This window comes from Varanus komodoensis, unplaced genomic scaffold (genome assembly GCF_004798865.1).
Source record: "Varanus komodoensis strain SLA01 unplaced genomic scaffold, ASM479886v1 scaffold7_1, whole genome shotgun sequence".
NCBI classification, from domain to species: domain Eukaryota; kingdom Metazoa; phylum Chordata; class Lepidosauria; order Squamata; family Varanidae; genus Varanus; species Varanus komodoensis.
In genome coordinates, this window is record NW_025336479.1 from 5,873,627 (window position 1) to 5,890,412 (window position 16,786).

A 16,786-nucleotide genomic window follows, 5' to 3' on the forward strand; every position below is an offset into this window, starting at 1 on the left:
CTCTGTCACAGTAAAGATCTGGATTTCTCAGATTAGGTGGGTAACTCCCCATAATGCTTTGTGTGGCCAAAAGCTGCAGACAGTTTGCCATTCCAGATGAGTAGTTTATTGTGAATAGGTTAGCCTCTGAAGTTCAACATAATCCTTTAAACTTTAATATGATGATAAATGAATTGTATCACATACAGTTTCCCACTGGAAGATGTAGCCCTTGTAGTCCTTTTTGATAATTATGAACATAATGCATTGCAAGGAATGGAAGTTTGGTCCCTGCATTTGGAAATTTCCTCCTTCAGCCACCAGAGGTCACACTTCAGGGACAATCAGGCTGCTAGAGAGACACTTTGGAGAGTGGCTTACATGTAACCATTCCCTTAGACTGTGGCACCCTGAATATGTCTTTCTTTTCTTTTCATCACTTCTGAATTTAAAGACCTTTACTATGAAGGAGGCCAGACAGGTCTAAATTGAACACCTTGTGGAGGCAGTGTTCATTTCTCTAAGTCCAAAGGTTTAATTTCTAAGATGAATGCTATTTCTTTATTCCAATATCTGCTAGGAAAGATTGTTGTTTCAGCCACCTGCACATTCGTTAGTGCTTCAGACTGTAACACAAAGTAGAAAACTAACCAAGTCTTTATGCAAAGCACAATTTATTTTCTATAGGGGGTGACTGAGGAAAGATTACAGGAGTACTACAGTTTTCAAACCATCCTAGAGAGACATATGCATTTTGCATACATTCCCAGCTTCGGTCCTGTAGTGCATTCACTCTTCACTTTCTAGCACCACCTGCAAAGAAAAAAAGGTAAGTAAATTATGTAAATAATTTTAAATCATACATGGGGCCTGACTGAACACAAAGCTTCTCTGCTCAACCGGGCAAAGGCTTGCTCAGAGCCTGTGGAGAAGGGTCCACTGCTTCACCCACCACTTTTTAAATCACGCCCCAAGTAAGCCGTTCTTCACTGAGGGAGAGTCACGCTACTGCTGTGTTGGGATGACTGCATCTTGATGTGATGAGCTAAGATATAAACAAGCTTCAGCTGTTTCACTTGTCCCCTCTTGCCAGCTAGCAAAGAAGCCAGGAAGACATCAGTGACCTATAGTTTCCCATTACATCTAAACTGGGAAACTATGGTTAACAGCTTTGGGATGTGTCAGGAAGTAGAGTCATAGTTTAAAGTTGGCTTCATATCCTGGTTTGTGCTGAACTGGGTGACCATAGCTCCTTGATTCAGAAGTAATAGGAGACCATGGTCCCTGTTTGCTCATGGAAAGGGAGATGCAGTTGCATGTGGGGCCACAAGGCTGCTTCCTGTCTTGGGCTACCAAACTGATGGGACAACCCTATTGAGTGGAAATATGAGCAGGTGAATGTGGCCAGCCTTTGAAATATAAAAGGAGAGCAACTTGCATATGAGTTGAAGCTTCTTAGGGGATGACAAGCAACTTCCTCAAGTTCTCAGGCTGGCATAGGATGGATTTTACCTCTGCAGTGAGTCTAGCTAAGGGATCAAGCAAAGTGGTATTGCTTGTCTCGACACGCCCAGAACAACGCGCTTTCCCACTTCGACTGAGGCTGCAGCGCACCCGCCCATTCGCTCAGCCTGTCCACGTGGCCAGGCTGCCAACCCTCACTCATGCAGTCAGACAGCCATTCCGCTCACTTCTGCTTGTAGTCCACCTGCTCCCCCCTTGTGCCCCCCTGTGGAGCTCTCGCAGGAGCTCAGATGACCTCTTGCACAAGCTTCGTGGCTGGGGTACAAGGTGGGAGTGATCGAACAAGGGAAGGAGCAGCCGCAATCGATGGGCCAGCCAAGCAGGTGGGAAGGTGGGGTGGGTCACTGTGAGAAGGAGCCCTGGCAGCGCAGCCAGGAAGTTGCTCAGGCTAGCCCTGCCAATCGATTTCTGGCTGCAGAAAAGCCCCCACCAGGAAGGCGGCTGAGAGGGCTCCCCAGTTCAGCTGCTGGAGGCAGTGGAGGATGCTCCTGGCCAAGGGGAGAGTGGCACAGTGCACTGCTGTCCCCACTCTGCCACCTGACGCAGATGCAGCAGCCCACAGAAAGGGAGGGCTGGCCCTGTGTCACGTTATTCTTAGACACACCCACCAACACCATCAGGCAAGTGGTGGTTTTTGTTTTGTTTGCCCATCCAAGTGTGCAAAAACTACACGTGGTTGGGAAAGAGAAACCTGCCTGCCTGCTTCTTGGGTGTCCAGTCTTGTCCCCAGAGCTATTTCACCTCCACATACTGGATGTAATATTTGCACAGGGTCGATGCAAAGAATCCACTGTGTATAAGCTCCACGTCTGCAAACTTTGCACCCCAAATGATGCATAAGGATAGTGTGGCTCAGGCCTCTGAGGCATAATCCCACTTCCCCATTGCAAATATTTGTATGAATGGGTCTTCAATGAGGTCTTACAAGACTATCCATCCTGCAAAAACCTGAAGTATGGCAGGGGAATTCTTCACACTAGTCATGTGGATTAGCCTGCAGCATCCCAATTGGACAGTGGGGCCCATTCAGAGCCTTGCCTTCACTTGAAGTTGCTTTGCCCATAGAATGCAGTCTATAACCTGAAGCCAGGCTGTCCCAGCTTGCCCAATTTCCATGGGCTGAGTCTTATGGAAGCCAGAGTATTTGAAGCTCTACTGATAGGGTGACTTTAGCTGTTTCCTCCACTCCACACAACACTTCTAATGGCAGACATTCCCTGGTTGTTTCTCATTCATTGTGGCAGCCCTGATTTGTGGGCCGCTGCTTCCTCCAGATGGCATATATGGTTTGGCATCTGACATGAAGAAGCCCTTACCTTTTTGATAGTAACTTCTCTGGTCTTTGCTCGGAGCTTATTGACCTGAGACTCAGCAATATCAGCCCTTTCCTCAGCCTCTTCCAGCTCGTGCTGTGTTTTCCTGAATTTGGAGAGGTGCATGTTGGCCTGTTCATCCTGCAGCCAAAAATGAATCACACACACAAAATATTCAGCCCAAAAAAGCAAGTTCAGATGCTAGTGTCAAAACAAGAACCTCACACTTTTTTTCAAGTGACAAAACAAAAAAGATGTTTAAATAACTCACAGCCTCCTCCGCTTGTCTCTTGTAAGACTTGACCTTGAGCTGAAGCTTATCCACCAAATCCTGTAGCCTAATTACATTCTTCCTGTCCTCTTCACCCTAGAAAAGTGGTAGCACATTAGCTGAGACATGTATTTGTCAAGGGAGAGAAGGGCTGGGCAGCAGTGCTCTTGCAATTGCCCTTACCTGGAAAGTCAGCTCTTTGACGCGCCGTTCGTACTTGCGAATACCCTTGATGGCTTCTGTAGCTCGCTTCTGCTCTCCCTCAAGCTCTGACTCCAGCTCTCGAATCTAAGAGGGCAAGCAAGACATGCTATAGGAGGTCCTGGACTGCAGAGAACTCTGCATTGTGCCACCAGTCCTTGACCCCAGCATTTACCCTGGCCTCCATTTTCTGGATCTGCTTCTTTCCCCCTTTCAGGGCCAGCTGCTCTGCCTCATCCAGACGGAGCTGCAGATCCTTGACAGTCTGGTCCAGGTTCTTCTTCATCCTCTCCAGGTGGGCACTGGTGTCTTGCTCCTTCTTCAGCTCCTCTGCCATCATGGCCGCCTTGAAACATAGACAGAAGATTCCAACCAACAGGAACCAAAGTCAGTGCATTCAAGACAAAGGACAGGAGCTCAGCAGAGCTTGAAACTGAAACAACCAACCATAGAGGACCGTGGCTGCTGCTCCTGGCCCTAGCTGGGTCTCAAGCTGACTTTTCCCCTCCTGAGTCTTCTCTAACTGGGTTAGGGAAGGGAGCAGAGGCCAAGGTCGCTTACTCTCCCAGCTGCTCTCCCTTCTGAGGGAGCAGGGCTCCAAGAGGGGAGGACTCCCAGAAAGTGCCTCCCCAAGGCATTGTGGGTCATGTAGGATAGCCTGAGGGGCCACATTGGGTCCACTGGTGTCATACTTCATAGTGTGGAAAGTCGCTGGCCACCTGAGCCTTGCACAAGGAAGCAGCAGGTCTACGTCGCTGCCTCACACATGCATGTGCCCGGCTGCATCAGGCTGCCTCATGGAAAAATGGCTCCCATAGAGCTGCAGGCATGCCTGAAGGGCAATGTGTGCAAGGTATTTAAATCCATCATTTCTATGGTATATTACCAAGCTGGTTACCTCTGCTCCTCATAGAAGCTCTGTGCATTAATCATTATACTGCAGGAAAAAACTGAATAGGCATTGCAGTGCAATTAAGTGATGAGAAAGACGTACACCGTGGCTTGCAAATGACAACATGCTAGTAACAAAACCAGGGTTTGAAGCAGGCTGCCTTGTTAAGCTGAATGCAGACCCGTTTTTTTTTTTTTTTTCTATTTGATAATGTATGTGTTAATAGAGCTCTGCCCTTTTAATTTTTCTCCTGAAGCTTTATAAAAATTCTCCTCAAATAACACCACCATTAGTTGGGTAACTTACGCTGATTTTCAATGGAGCCAAATGCAGAAATGTAAGCTAAAGGCCCAGCTGCTTTCCCTACTAGATGAATGGCTGCTGATTTGGAGCAAGATGATTTGCTGCCTCTTTCTGTATGTGTGCATGGCGCATGGAGGGGGGGTGCATTTCTTCCAAAATAGTCTGTTAGCATCACAGCTCTGTGGCAAGTACTAGAAGGGAACAGAAAGGAAGTTCTTACATCTGTGATGGCCTTCTTTGCTTTCTCCTCTGCATTTCTGGCCTCTTTGATGGCATCTTCTACTTCACTTTGAAGTTGAGAAATATCAACTTCCAGCTTCTTCTTCGTATTAATAAGGCTGGTGTTCTAAAGAAAAGAGAGTGGATGTTTTTGTGTCTTTCTGCAGTTAATTCCCAGTAGTGATTGGGGTGTTATTCCACCGTAGCTCAGAGACCAAGTACCCCTGGTTAACAAATGTTGGGGCAGCCATCTGTGCTGTGCTCTGCTTGGGAGCATCACTGGAGCATTTGGCTGTCCAAGACCAGCAGTATGTTTTGATAGTGATAGCCATATTCCTTAGCAGCCCATACCTGTGTGTGCAGAAGCTGCACTCGCTCCGTGGCATCCAGGAGCTCTTGTTCAGCGATTTTCCTGCCCCGCTCTGTCTGCTCCAGAGCTGCCCGGAGCTCCTCAATCTCAGCCTGCATCAGGTTGGCTCTCCGCTCAATCATGGCCAATTGCTCCTTTAGATCTTCTTGTCCTCGAAGAGCATCATCCAAATGTAGCTGTGTGTCCTAAAAACACACACAAGGAAAAGGGCTCAGTAGGACTGATCAAAATCATTCTAAACACACCCCAAAAGGATCAATGAATAAGTATGTACTTTGAGCTGTCCTTGGACATTCCTGAGGTGTTTCTGTGTCTCAGCTGCAACACGGTTGGCATGGCTCAGTTGGATTTCCATTTCATTGAGATCTCCCTCCATCTTCTTTTTAATCCGTATAGCTTCATTCCTGCTACGTATTTCTGCGTCCAAAGCACTTTGCATTGTTTCCACAGTTCTTTGGTGGTTCCTCTTCAGCTGATCGATTTCTTCATCTTTCTCAGCTATCTTTCTGTCAATCTCAGATTTCACCTGAGTCAACTCAAGTTGAACGCGAAGGATTTTCGCCTCCTCGTGTTCAAGAGCTGCCTATTGAAGGAACATTGGAGAACAAATAAATCCAGAGGAGGAAACACCTATTTCTTGAGATGTTTTCTCCTACTGATCTCATACCAGTGGAATAAAACACCGGCTAATGTTCTATCACCAACATGGAAGATCTTTCAGAAACTTTCTGAAAAGAGCAGGTATGATGTGATATAGGAAAATTACATGTCCACATCCTTCATAGCTCAAAAGGTGATGGGCTCATTTGCTAAGCAAATGGTTATAGGACAATGCTCCGCTTTGATTGTTGTGCTTTGCTGGAATTAGCTGAAATGAATGAGCATTTCCCCTGCTGCCCTTGGCTACAAATACCCAAGGAAGAGCATCATTAATTACCATTTGAATTTGATTTCCTACTCTTTATAGATAGCTCACCTCTGCTTCCTCTAGAGCCATCTGCATTTCTGATTTCTCCACTTCTATTTGCTTCTTGGCCTTTTCAAGTTCATGGATAAATTTGCCATTTTGAGCAATTTGTTCTGTAAGGTCAGCTATTTCCTCTAGAAGAAGTCAAAACAAAACAAAACATGCTCAAATGGTTGACAAAATGAAGTCAGAAGAATGAAATGCCTGGAGAATGACCATCATGTACATCCATGCAAAGAGCTGCTGCATACAAACCGACATAAGCAGAGGTAAGACTGATGTCTTCTTCTCTCAGCTTCTGGAAGAGATGCTTTTTCCCTACTGATCTGATTACAAATCTCCATTTTTGTGCACCAGATCTCCCCAGACAGAATGTGTGAACCATGCAAATATGGCTGCAGTTCCCATGATGATGGAACACTTTTCCACAATCACAGGAAATTCTATCAGCTCTACCCATGATAATCACCTGGCTCACACTTTAGGCATGTCTGGTGCTGGCCCTAGACATTTTGCTGCCTAAAGCAGAGAAGCAAATTGTTCCTTTCACCCCATCCCCAAGCCAAGGTACACAATGCCCAAAGCCACACAAGTTATTTTGTCACAAGAGGCAGAAAATCCCACAAATACATTTCCCGTGTAATATGCAATATTAACACAATTAAAAGTAGAAGCATAGCAACAGCAAATAAGCATCTGCTGCCTTTCTTCACACTCCCAATCCACTGCCTGAAACAGCTGTGCATTCTCTCTAATGGTAGGGCCTGCCCTTTGTGTGTCCACGGGAGCAGACTGCCAGGGAAGTTTGGAACAGCTCACGTGGTTGGGGGGGTGGGGGGGAGCTATGAAGTCAAACTAATTCTTGTTGCCAATGCTTCCCAGAAATCACTCTGAAAGAAATCACAGAAAGAAATGGGTGTGCCTAAAAACTAAGTTATTGGTGGTACTGGGTTAATCTTGCCTTCTCACAGCATGGGAGGGGGAATGCAGAGAAATGGGAATTCTGAAGGCTAATGTTATTTTAAGGTCCACAATGTGAGGTGCTTTGACTTGATTAACAGCTGTACTCCTGTCTTAGTCCTCTCCTGATTTTTGGCTTCAGTGCTGAAGAGATCAAACCGTGAGGTATCGCGACTCAGTTGGTGCCGTTTTTCATGCCATTGAAGGTACAGTGATGGAAAATTTCTGCCTGTTGTACCGCCACTAAAAGCACAAGAAGTTGCCAACCCTGGCTCAATCCCAAGACTATCTGCACTTGTGGAGTCAACATTTCTCCAACACCAGGAAAGAAGATCAAGTAACACACTTACGCTGCAAATTCTTGTTTTCCCGCTTGATTGTTTCCAGCTGATCCAATGTTTCCTCATAGGCATTCTTCATTTTGAAGAGCTCAGTGCCCAAGGACCGCGATTCCTTCAAAGCACCTTCCAGTTCTGACTGGCTCTCCTCATATTTGGCCTTCCATTCTGCCAAAATCTTAACACCCAGTGTGCTTATGTTAGTTAGTTAATATATTTATTTTGCCTATGTCTTTTCTTCCCTAAAGGGCTTCCCATTCTTGGATATCATCAGGGGGAAAACAGTTGCCGTTCATGTGGCACTTCTTTACCTCCTATGTATCCTCTAGCATGGCAGAACAGTAATCCAAAGTAAGGGACAGTCCTGGCTAACAAAAATGCACACAACGACTCCATAACCCCTGATCCTGGATATCCTCCAACAGCCTTCCCTTTGCCCCCAGTTGTCCCTTGGCCTAGAACATTCTTCTTGTCCAACGTTCTTGATGGAGGGGCACCTGTCCCTCCATCACATCCTCAACATATGGGCATGATTTCCATGTCCCAGGGCAAGTTCCAAAGGTACATGGTACAGTGATCTTCCTGCAACTAAGCATGTTCAGGTCTAATTTGTTTGTTGGACTGATTGGTTTTTAGCCCACCTTTTTCTTTCTTAAAGCACTCTAAGTGTCTTACATCATTCTCCTCCTGCTGCTTTCAATCTTATCTCCACAACAACAGCCCTGCTTGGCAGACTGGGCTGACTGTCTGGGACTGGTCCAAGGTCACCCAGTTGGCACCATGGCCAAGTGGGGTCTAGAACCCAGATTGGCTCAGTCCTAGACTCATGCTCTTAACCAGTACACCACACTGGCTCTCTGGAGATTTGAGACTCAGGCCTGAGTCAGCTCTGAGTAGAGTGACAAAAATCAATTAATCTGATTTAGAAAGTCCTTTAAAGACCACGCTATAAATTGGTTTTTAATTATTTGTTTAAAAAATGGAAGGCAAGACAAGCCCCTGCTAATCAACCCTGACTACAGGCCTGGTAGAAACCTTATTTTCTTCCATGAGTTCCATGGTGGAAGAAAAGCAGACTGCTAAAATAAAAGTGTGAAACAGCTGTCACAAACAGAGCATTCAAAAGTGTGAAACAGCTGTTTCAAACAGAGCATTCATTTCACCCTAAAGCATATCAAACATACAGCAAGTCACAGACTGGTGAGACCCAAGTGGTTGAATTAGCCCTGAGCCAGGAAGCCTGAACAGCTTCACAGCCATATAAAGTCTTGGGGGAGCTATCAGCAGCCATGGCCTGTGCATGGTGCCCCATTCTGGAAATCTGGGCCATGTTGCCAGTGCCACAGAATGGGCTTTAAAAATCCTTTCAATAGGTAGAAGTAAAGCCAGGTTCAGTATCAAGTGCTTCCTCTTATGTGAATTAGAAGAAAGATATAAGTTAAGGACTGATACCTCAGAGGGGAACTATTCAAAATGTACCTTGTCAAAGTTCCTTTGCTTCTTGTCCAGGGCAGCTGCCTGTGCGTTTGCTCTCTCCACGTCTACCATGAGGTCCTCCACTTCACACTGCAACCTCTGTTTTGTCTTCTCCAGGGAAGCACACTTGGAATTCACCGCTTCAACTTGCTCTTCAGCCTCTTGAAGCCGTTGAGCAAGTTTTTTCCTTAAGGAAGTCAGATCATAATGATGACAACCCATGAAGTCCTTAGATCCTCTGTCCATTTGCCCTTCTCAACATGGGTAACTTAAGATACCAGCCTCCATGGTTAGCAGGACCCCACACACTGTGGTGCCATTCTTCTCTAGCAAAGTAAAGCACCAGCCAATGTATGCATGAAGTCCCCATAGTGCAACTGCTTACAAAAAAATAGAACTGGAACTCCTAACTCATCTCTTTGAGCAAAGAGCCTGGTTCTCCCTTGCCACTTGTCATGCCTCGCAGTCTGGGCCATCATGTTGATCTGAGGCAGTAAAGAACGCAGTGAAAGGCTAGAGGGCAGGACAAGGCGTGGCGCTCCCGCACCTCCTCCTAGCTCCATACCACCTCACTGTCAAGCTGCATGGCTGTGATCAGATTTGAAATGCCAGCTGTTCCCCCCTGTTCTATCCCATTATAGCTCTGCTACCAAAAACATAGCAGCTGAATGGGTGAGAAAGGCAAAGCTTAGTTTGCATTATTTTATGTTAATTAATACCAGTTGACCCAGCCTGCTTTCAATTAATGCCATTGATCGTTGGGATGTGTTCTGTTCACTGGGCCAGCAATTATGAGCATCACGACAGAATGCATAAAAAGTGAGGGTTAACTCCTCTAAGAACCAAATTGATCTATATTATCATATCCTTTTAAACCAATCACATCGAGCTTTGCCCAAGACATGGGCATGAATTAGAGCTTGGAGAGAGCCATGCACGAGCACCTGTGGGATGGTTCGCAAGGTTCTGGCTCCCAAAGGAAGTATAGCTGCACTGTGTGCTGTATCTCATCTTACATTCTGGCATGTAGAAAATGGTCCACATTTGTTTTCATGATTTTTCCCCAGTGTAAAGTACAGGTGCAGTCTTCCTAACCTAGACAGGGTTCACAGCAAAAGTCAAAGCCTCCTCCCCTTCCCCCATCTGAGGGTCCCAATCCACCCACCAGTGCTTAATATCTTTCTGTGAGCTACATATTTAAGGTAAAGTTTTGTTTGGTCTCCACAACAGATGTTTAGCTTGTAATTCATCTGAGCATTGCAAACGTATCCTGAATTATGAATTTAAGCGATATCACAAATTGCTTAGGTGCTTCAGCTTTTAATCAGTCAATTTTATTTATTTTATATCTTTAATCGAAGAAATTAAGAAAATTGTAATTTGGGGGTTTTCACCCTTTTTAACTGCCCAGAGAGTTTTAGCTCTTGGATGGTACAGAAATGCAACAGATGAAATAAAAGTGAAAAATTGGCCAAGGCCATGTGTAAGCACGATTGCCAACTTTTGCTTCCTGACCCAATACTTACTTGGCCTCTTCTAGTTCTTCTGTGCGCTGGATGGCATCAGTCTCATATTTGGTCCTCCACTGAGCCACTTCGCTGTTGGCCTTGGACAGGGCGCGCTGGAGCTCACTCTTGGCCTCTTGCTCCTCTTCATATTGCTCCCGGAGTAGGTCGCAGTCGTGGCGAGCAGACTGCAAGGCGTGGGCCAGGGCATTCTTTGCCTAGGAGTTCACAGCACACCACATGTCCGTTTATAACCGAACACAACTGATAGCATTTGTTCTCCTCAGGACTACTCTTGGACAGCAGGTGATGCCTGTGGCATTTTGTGTCATCTGTGTAAGCCTCTTGCATCAGAATAGAGATATCTCAATTAAAATCAGCATGTCAGAGGCTAGACTAGTTTATTCACACAACACTTGGGCAGTTCCCAGTCCTGGAGAGGTTTAGACATGTTCATGAGTGTGTTCCAATAGTTTTGGATTCCCCTAATGGCTTGTTTATCCTACAAGAACTGCAGACTAAGTGCTGTACTAATTTGTGAGTTACCTACTTATGCAATGCAGTTGTGGTGAATTGTAGTGGTAGCTCAGTGCCTTGGTCTGCATCAGTGATAACGGTACCTGACATGTACAGACTAAATCAAAAAGCTCAGGTAATGAATTGGTATTTAGTAAATGCAGAGAAGACATAATGCATTAATCATACAGTCCTCAACACAATTTCCACCAAGTTCAGTGGAACTTTTACCCAAGTAAATGTGCTTAGGACTGAAGCCTAAATAGCTGTAGAGACTGCCTGCCAGCATGTGATGCTGTTACATCCCATGATGCAGGCAAGTTTCTGCTGGTCCATGAACAGGCATAGCTCTACAGTGATGAAATTGTACTGTATACTGAAAGAGTGCAGCTCTTTGGTATTGAAGTAAAAGAGGAGAAAGAGCGTTGAAGAAAGTACTGAAGGCAGAGACAGACAGACAGCAGACTTCACACTGCCTAGCACACTCTACTTAAACATACCTTGGTCTCTTCCTCTAGCTGTCTCTTCAGTTCTTCTATTTGCTGGGTGAATGCTTGCTTACTTCTGGAAAGCTGAGATATTATACTCTCTTTCTCCTCAAGTTGACGTGACAGTTCACCTTTGAACAAAGAAGACAAACTATTTATTTATTTATAAATTAATTAAATAATAAACACCCTAATTTTCCTCCTTATGCAATTTGGCAAAGAGAAGCTGATGTCACTGATGCTCAATAAAACATCAAGTATGATTCCATAACTAACACTTACAACACAGGCACTAATGGCTATGAGAATTGTTACTCCGAACTCTGCTTTTCTCAGATGTCCCACTCCAACCAAAAACCAGGCATGTTGCATTTGGTTGTTAAGCCTGGCCTAGGATGTGACGCACAACCTGCAGCCTGGGGGGGGGGGGGGGGCAGTCTGCAGCTTGGGGCTACCGGAAGCCACCCAAGACCTTTATTGTGTTCCCAGGGTGCCTGGTCTCATTATCACTGCTGAATTTCCTGATATCTGCCCTCTCTACTCCCTCCCTGACAGACCCTTAGATATAACCCCTTTCCTTCCTCTGGGGCTGGCAGTGAGGAAAGAGCCATCTGGATCCAAAAAACTGGGAGAGGGATGCTGAGAAAGCTCTTTACCCTCTACTCCAGTAATCCCTGCATACAGATCCCTGAGATGCAAGCATGTGCAATTATGTGTGCATGTGCAAGTGCTGTCCCAACTCCCAAACCAACACCACATGTAGCCTTGAGAGCTGCAGTGAGCCCCCCTGCCTCAGAAGGACCAGTGCACAAACCTTCCTAGGGAATGCAGTTCCCAATATAAAAACCCTAAACCCAGAAGTGGCATTCCATTTCATTTATTATATTTCTGTTCTGCCCAGTAACTGAAGCTCTTTGGGCAGTTTGCAAAGATTAAACACTTCAGAAATAGCATAAAACCATTTACATGCAGGCACATAAACAGACGGGAGGCACAGAGATGTGCCTCTATCTGAAACGGTTGTATCAGTCAGCAGTAAGGTAAATTCCAGACCTGATTACAATCTCATCAGAGGCTGGCAAAAGTTCAAGAGAAGAGGAAGGGCTTAACCTTGTGCAAAGAAGTTTTTTTTAATCAGTGGTGTTTGCAATTCACACACAACATACTCCATGCAGTTTCACCTAAGTGAAGTTGGATAGAAAGCAAGCACTGGGTTCTTATACCTATTCTTTTTGCCTCTTCATTGTGTCTGATAACGGATAAATCCACACAACTCTCCCTTGGTGAGACGCATCAAAATGTGGCAGGAATTCAACATATCTCACTGGGGAGAAGTGTGCTACCAGTTTATGACTTGTTGCATCACAAAAGTTAAATGAAGAAATGCAAGTCATTTCTATTTCCTCTTGTCCTTCTTGTGCGTCATACTCATGGTTCCCAGGTGAAATTGCCTCTTATTATTTCACAGTTTCCAGGACAGGCCTGGTATTCACCATACAGATTATAGAGTTTGTCCTGAAAAGCCCTGGCATATTTAAGCCCTCGAAGTGTGAAGTGAGAATCATAGAATTCTCTTTGGTTTTCTCTCTGGCTGTCATTACAACTACTTTAGCTTCCCTTATTGCTCCAGCAAAACAAGTGAGACTGATAGGTCTATTGATTCTTGTGTGATACCTTTAAAATCTACATTGCTTGAGTACTAGATTATCACTCCACTCCTTGGATGACTGAAGCACTTTAAGTTAAAGAAGTTTCTCTTCACATGTTTTTTGGGTGGTTCAGAAATGGAATTCATAATAACATGTTTTGTTTCTATTTGGTGTCTCTGAGGTGTCCCAGCACTAAAAATGCACTGCAGAGATTTCACGGAACATGGAGAACTTGGTTATCAATATTTGCCTCTTCTGTCCCCACCACTATTTTTCTTACCTGACTCTGCCTGTAGACGGGCTTTCTGCGTGGTTAAATCATTCACTGCTCTCTGGTTTTCCTCAGACTTGGCCTTGAGTTCACTGAGTTGATCTTCTAAAGTACGGCACATTTTCTCTAGATTAGCCTGTGATGACAAGACGTTATTTGAAATGATAGGAATATACCATGCAGGGCTATGTTTCTATTTACATGACTGAGAAGGCGCGGTCTTATTCGGGAGAACTGCTTTTTTCCATTTTCAAATACCTTCGCTTTAGAGACAGACTCCAGGTTACTGGCCAGGTCATCAATCTCCATTTTGAACTCGCTCTTCTCCTTCTCCAGCTTCTGCTTGACGCGCTGCAGGTTGTCGATTTGCTCGCCAAGCTCGGCCGTGCTGTCCGCGTGCTTCTTGCGCAGAGCAGCCACCGTGGCCTCGTGCTGCAGGGCGGCTTCCTCCAAATCGCGCCTCATTTTCTGGAATTCCGCTTCCCGCTTCTTATTAATTTCGATCTGGGCAGAGGTGGCGCCTCCCGCCTCTTCAAGCCTCTCGCTGATCTCCTCCAGCTCCCGGGCCAAGTCCGCCCGCTGCTTCTCCGCCTTGGCCCGAGTGGCCCTCTCAGCCTCGATCTCCTCTTCAAGCTCCTCAATGCGCGCCTAACACAGGAAGGGAAATTGAGGGGTACCGGTTATTGTTGTTGTTCCTCTTGTTATTCACAGCGCAAGGCCATCACTGACGATGGCGCTTCAGGCATTTGTAAGCCCCGATAAAGGAAGAGAGCATAAGGACAGGGATCCCAATCTAAAAGCCATTAAAGGAAAGACAAGGATAACTAGGAAAAATGTGTGTAAGTGCAGATTAAGTCTTTGTGAAAGCAGGAGAAATTTGAAGGAAGACAAAAGTGTTACATTTTAAGTAGGCACAGGGTCGAGGAGGGAGGGTGCAGCAAGGAACCTTTGGACACTTCAGGGTGAGTTGTGGGAGGAAAGGAAAAAGGCAGGGGTATAATGGGAAATAAGTATGGAAAGTCAAATATGTGGGCAAATATTAAATTGGCAAATATCTGGAGAATTTTAATGGTAAGGACAAGTTACTTGTGTTGGGTATGAAAGGAAGCAAAGAGTATGGTAATCGATGAGAGATGCTTCAAGGGACTACATATGAAAATAGATTAACAGCATGGTAATATCATGGTGTTACATGATAAAACACTTGAAAATGGGACCAATGTAATCCTTAGAATTTAGCTGCCTAGCCTTAACTTATGCAGTGAAAATTTTGTATGTGGAACAAAGTTAATCAACTTTGTTTTCATTTAGCAAATTTTCAGCATTATAGTAAGAAAGACATTCATACATTTTCATAGAAGTTAATGATAACCAAACATTTTCATTCAGTAACAATGATAAGAATAAGATGGGATGAAAACAGTTCATGCCTGTAGTTCTTTTATTTTCTTCTGCAGCTGGATACCCAAATTTTGCTCATCTTCGAGTTTGTTTTGCAGTTGGCTATACTCAAAGTCTTTCCTATAAATGAACAGGAGATGCAGTTTAATTTAAAGGAGAAAATACTCGGAACACAGTTTAATTTCCAACTACAATGTACACATTCCATACTTCTTCAACTTTTCTTCTAGCTGCTGTTTATCATTTTCTAGATCCATGAGAGATTCCTGGGCAAGTTTCAAGTCCCCTTCTAACTTCCTCTTGGCTCTTTCAAGATCCATGCGGATTTTCTTCTCCTGTTCCAAGGAGCCTTCCAACTGCAACATAAGTTTAATGTGAGTAGCAGTCTCAGAGACATATTTCTAGGGCAAGCAATATTTGTTGCCTGGTAAAACTCAGGATTCACAAAATGTGAAATAAGCCTTCCTGCAACAAATTGACATTTGTGAGCAGAGATAGGAGGGTTTTTCAACACTTCCTCCAGTGTGCATTCCCTGTTAAGTCGGGAGGTAAAAAGCCTCCCACATCCCCAGACTAATATTGTCACTGGAAAGCTCTTCATCCACAATTGTTCTACAGGTGGTTTGCTTCTACAGGATTTCTTCCCAGATCAGGGTCATTAAAATATGCTTTGGTGTTCTCTTTTTCTATCTTATATATTTATACCTGGGCCAAGGTAAGAATGCACACTACCAGGAAGGCCCTCTGCCCTAATTATCTATAAGGTTCTTTTGGGCAAGGCTCAAATATATGTTTCATTGATTTGGAAAGCAATGCACTGAGACTTCAGTGGTCACTAGAATGAGCTGTCTCACATCATCAACTTGCTGTTCCAGCTTGGTTTTGGCTTTAGTGAGGCTGTTGACTTTGTCTTCCTCAGCTTGTAAGTCATCAAGGGTTTGTTGATGGGCCTCTTGGAGGGCTTTCTTCTCCTTAGTTAATTTCACAATGGTTTCATCCAAAACTGCCATCTCTTCTGTTAGATTCTTCACCTATAGGACACAGCACAACGTTGTTAATGGTGGTGAAGTACTGACAACAATCCTAGGATAGAAATGATTAGAGCAGGACCAGTGCATGCTCCAATTAGATATTCCCTCTCTTGACATTTGCCTGCAATTTACTATCATTAACTGCTCCAATGGAGACACAAACCAAGAAATGGTTGCTCAGTTGTAACAAGTGGCCATTTGTTACACAGCAGTGGCAAGCTGTATAGCAATTCTTTAAGAATTGGATTGTGTGTAGCTCAGCATGCTTATTTCCTAAACTTGCCAGGCAAGGGAACGTAAAGGTGAAATGGCTGTTCAAAAGCAATACTGAAGTGCTTGCCTTGTTTTCAGTGGCATGCTTTTCTTTTTCCACCTTGGCTAGTGTTAGCTCAAGGTCATCGATATCTTTCTTCAGCTCAGAACACTCATCTTCTAGTTTCCTCTTCTTGGCCGTCAGCTCGGCATTCAGCTCTTCTTCATCCTCTGCTCGTTCTGTCAGTTCCTTGATTTTAGCCTCCAGCTGAATTTTGGTTTTGATCAGCTGGTCACATCTTTCCTCAGCATCTGCCAAGCTTTCACTTTCCTTTTTAGAGAAAAAAGCATGATATTGATTATTTTTCCATTACAGCAGGCAAAATACTAGCTTATCACTTTCTAGAATGCTCTGCCTTTAAAGTTAACTTACAGCCTCACATTTTAACATAACAAGCACTTTATTATTCTATGAAAACAAGACTTGAGCTTCCCAAACTGTGCTGCATGGCATGGCTTGCCATTTGTAAGACGACAGAACTCAGTGGTTTGACATTTTAGTGGGGGCAGGGGGAGCCAAAAATCCTGCTGGCTGCAGGCAGGGGCTCCTGGGTAGTTCTTTGAACCCAACCCATTAATGTTTATCACACTGCAACATCCAGGACGAAATCCAACTTCATAATATTCTCCCACTATGCTGCCGCTTTCCTCTATATAATTTTAATAACACAGAGGTGCTAGTTAGATGAAGTTGCCTCTGTGGCTTCTATATAATCAAAGAAGAAAGGGGACACAGAAACAGGAGAAGGTGAGCAATACCAGAGGAGGAAAGGGTTAGGAGAGAGGAGAAGGGTGTTGTG

The 16,786-nt window shown here is 44.6% G+C and overlaps 1 protein-coding gene across 1 annotated transcript in view; it reads right to left on the reverse strand.

Moving 5' to 3' along the window:
* Positions 1-634: 634 nt before the first annotated feature.
* Positions 635-16,786, reverse strand: part of LOC123035430 (myosin-3) — a 31,322-nt gene continuing 15,170 nt past the window's right edge. Inside the window, exons 21-39 of the mRNA XM_044453589.1 lie at positions 16,015-16,257; positions 15,498-15,674; positions 14,854-14,999; positions 14,673-14,763; positions 13,501-13,890; positions 13,252-13,378; positions 11,335-11,453; positions 10,340-10,536; positions 8,817-9,000; positions 7,350-7,515; positions 6,049-6,173; positions 5,347-5,655; positions 5,054-5,257; positions 4,704-4,829; positions 3,464-3,634; positions 3,271-3,375; positions 3,088-3,183; positions 2,820-2,957; positions 635-792 (exon numbers count right to left, since the gene is read on the reverse strand). Of these exons, the coding sequence (XP_044309524.1) occupies positions 769-792; positions 2,820-2,957; positions 3,088-3,183; positions 3,271-3,375; positions 3,464-3,634; positions 4,704-4,829; positions 5,054-5,257; positions 5,347-5,655; positions 6,049-6,173; positions 7,350-7,515; positions 8,817-9,000; positions 10,340-10,536; positions 11,335-11,453; positions 13,252-13,378; positions 13,501-13,890; positions 14,673-14,763; positions 14,854-14,999; positions 15,498-15,674; positions 16,015-16,257 (3,138 nt within the window). The 3' untranslated portion in view covers positions 635-768. The remainder of the gene's footprint in view (positions 793-2,819; positions 2,958-3,087; positions 3,184-3,270; positions 3,376-3,463; positions 3,635-4,703; positions 4,830-5,053; positions 5,258-5,346; positions 5,656-6,048; positions 6,174-7,349; positions 7,516-8,816; positions 9,001-10,339; positions 10,537-11,334; positions 11,454-13,251; positions 13,379-13,500; positions 13,891-14,672; positions 14,764-14,853; positions 15,000-15,497; positions 15,675-16,014; positions 16,258-16,786) is intronic.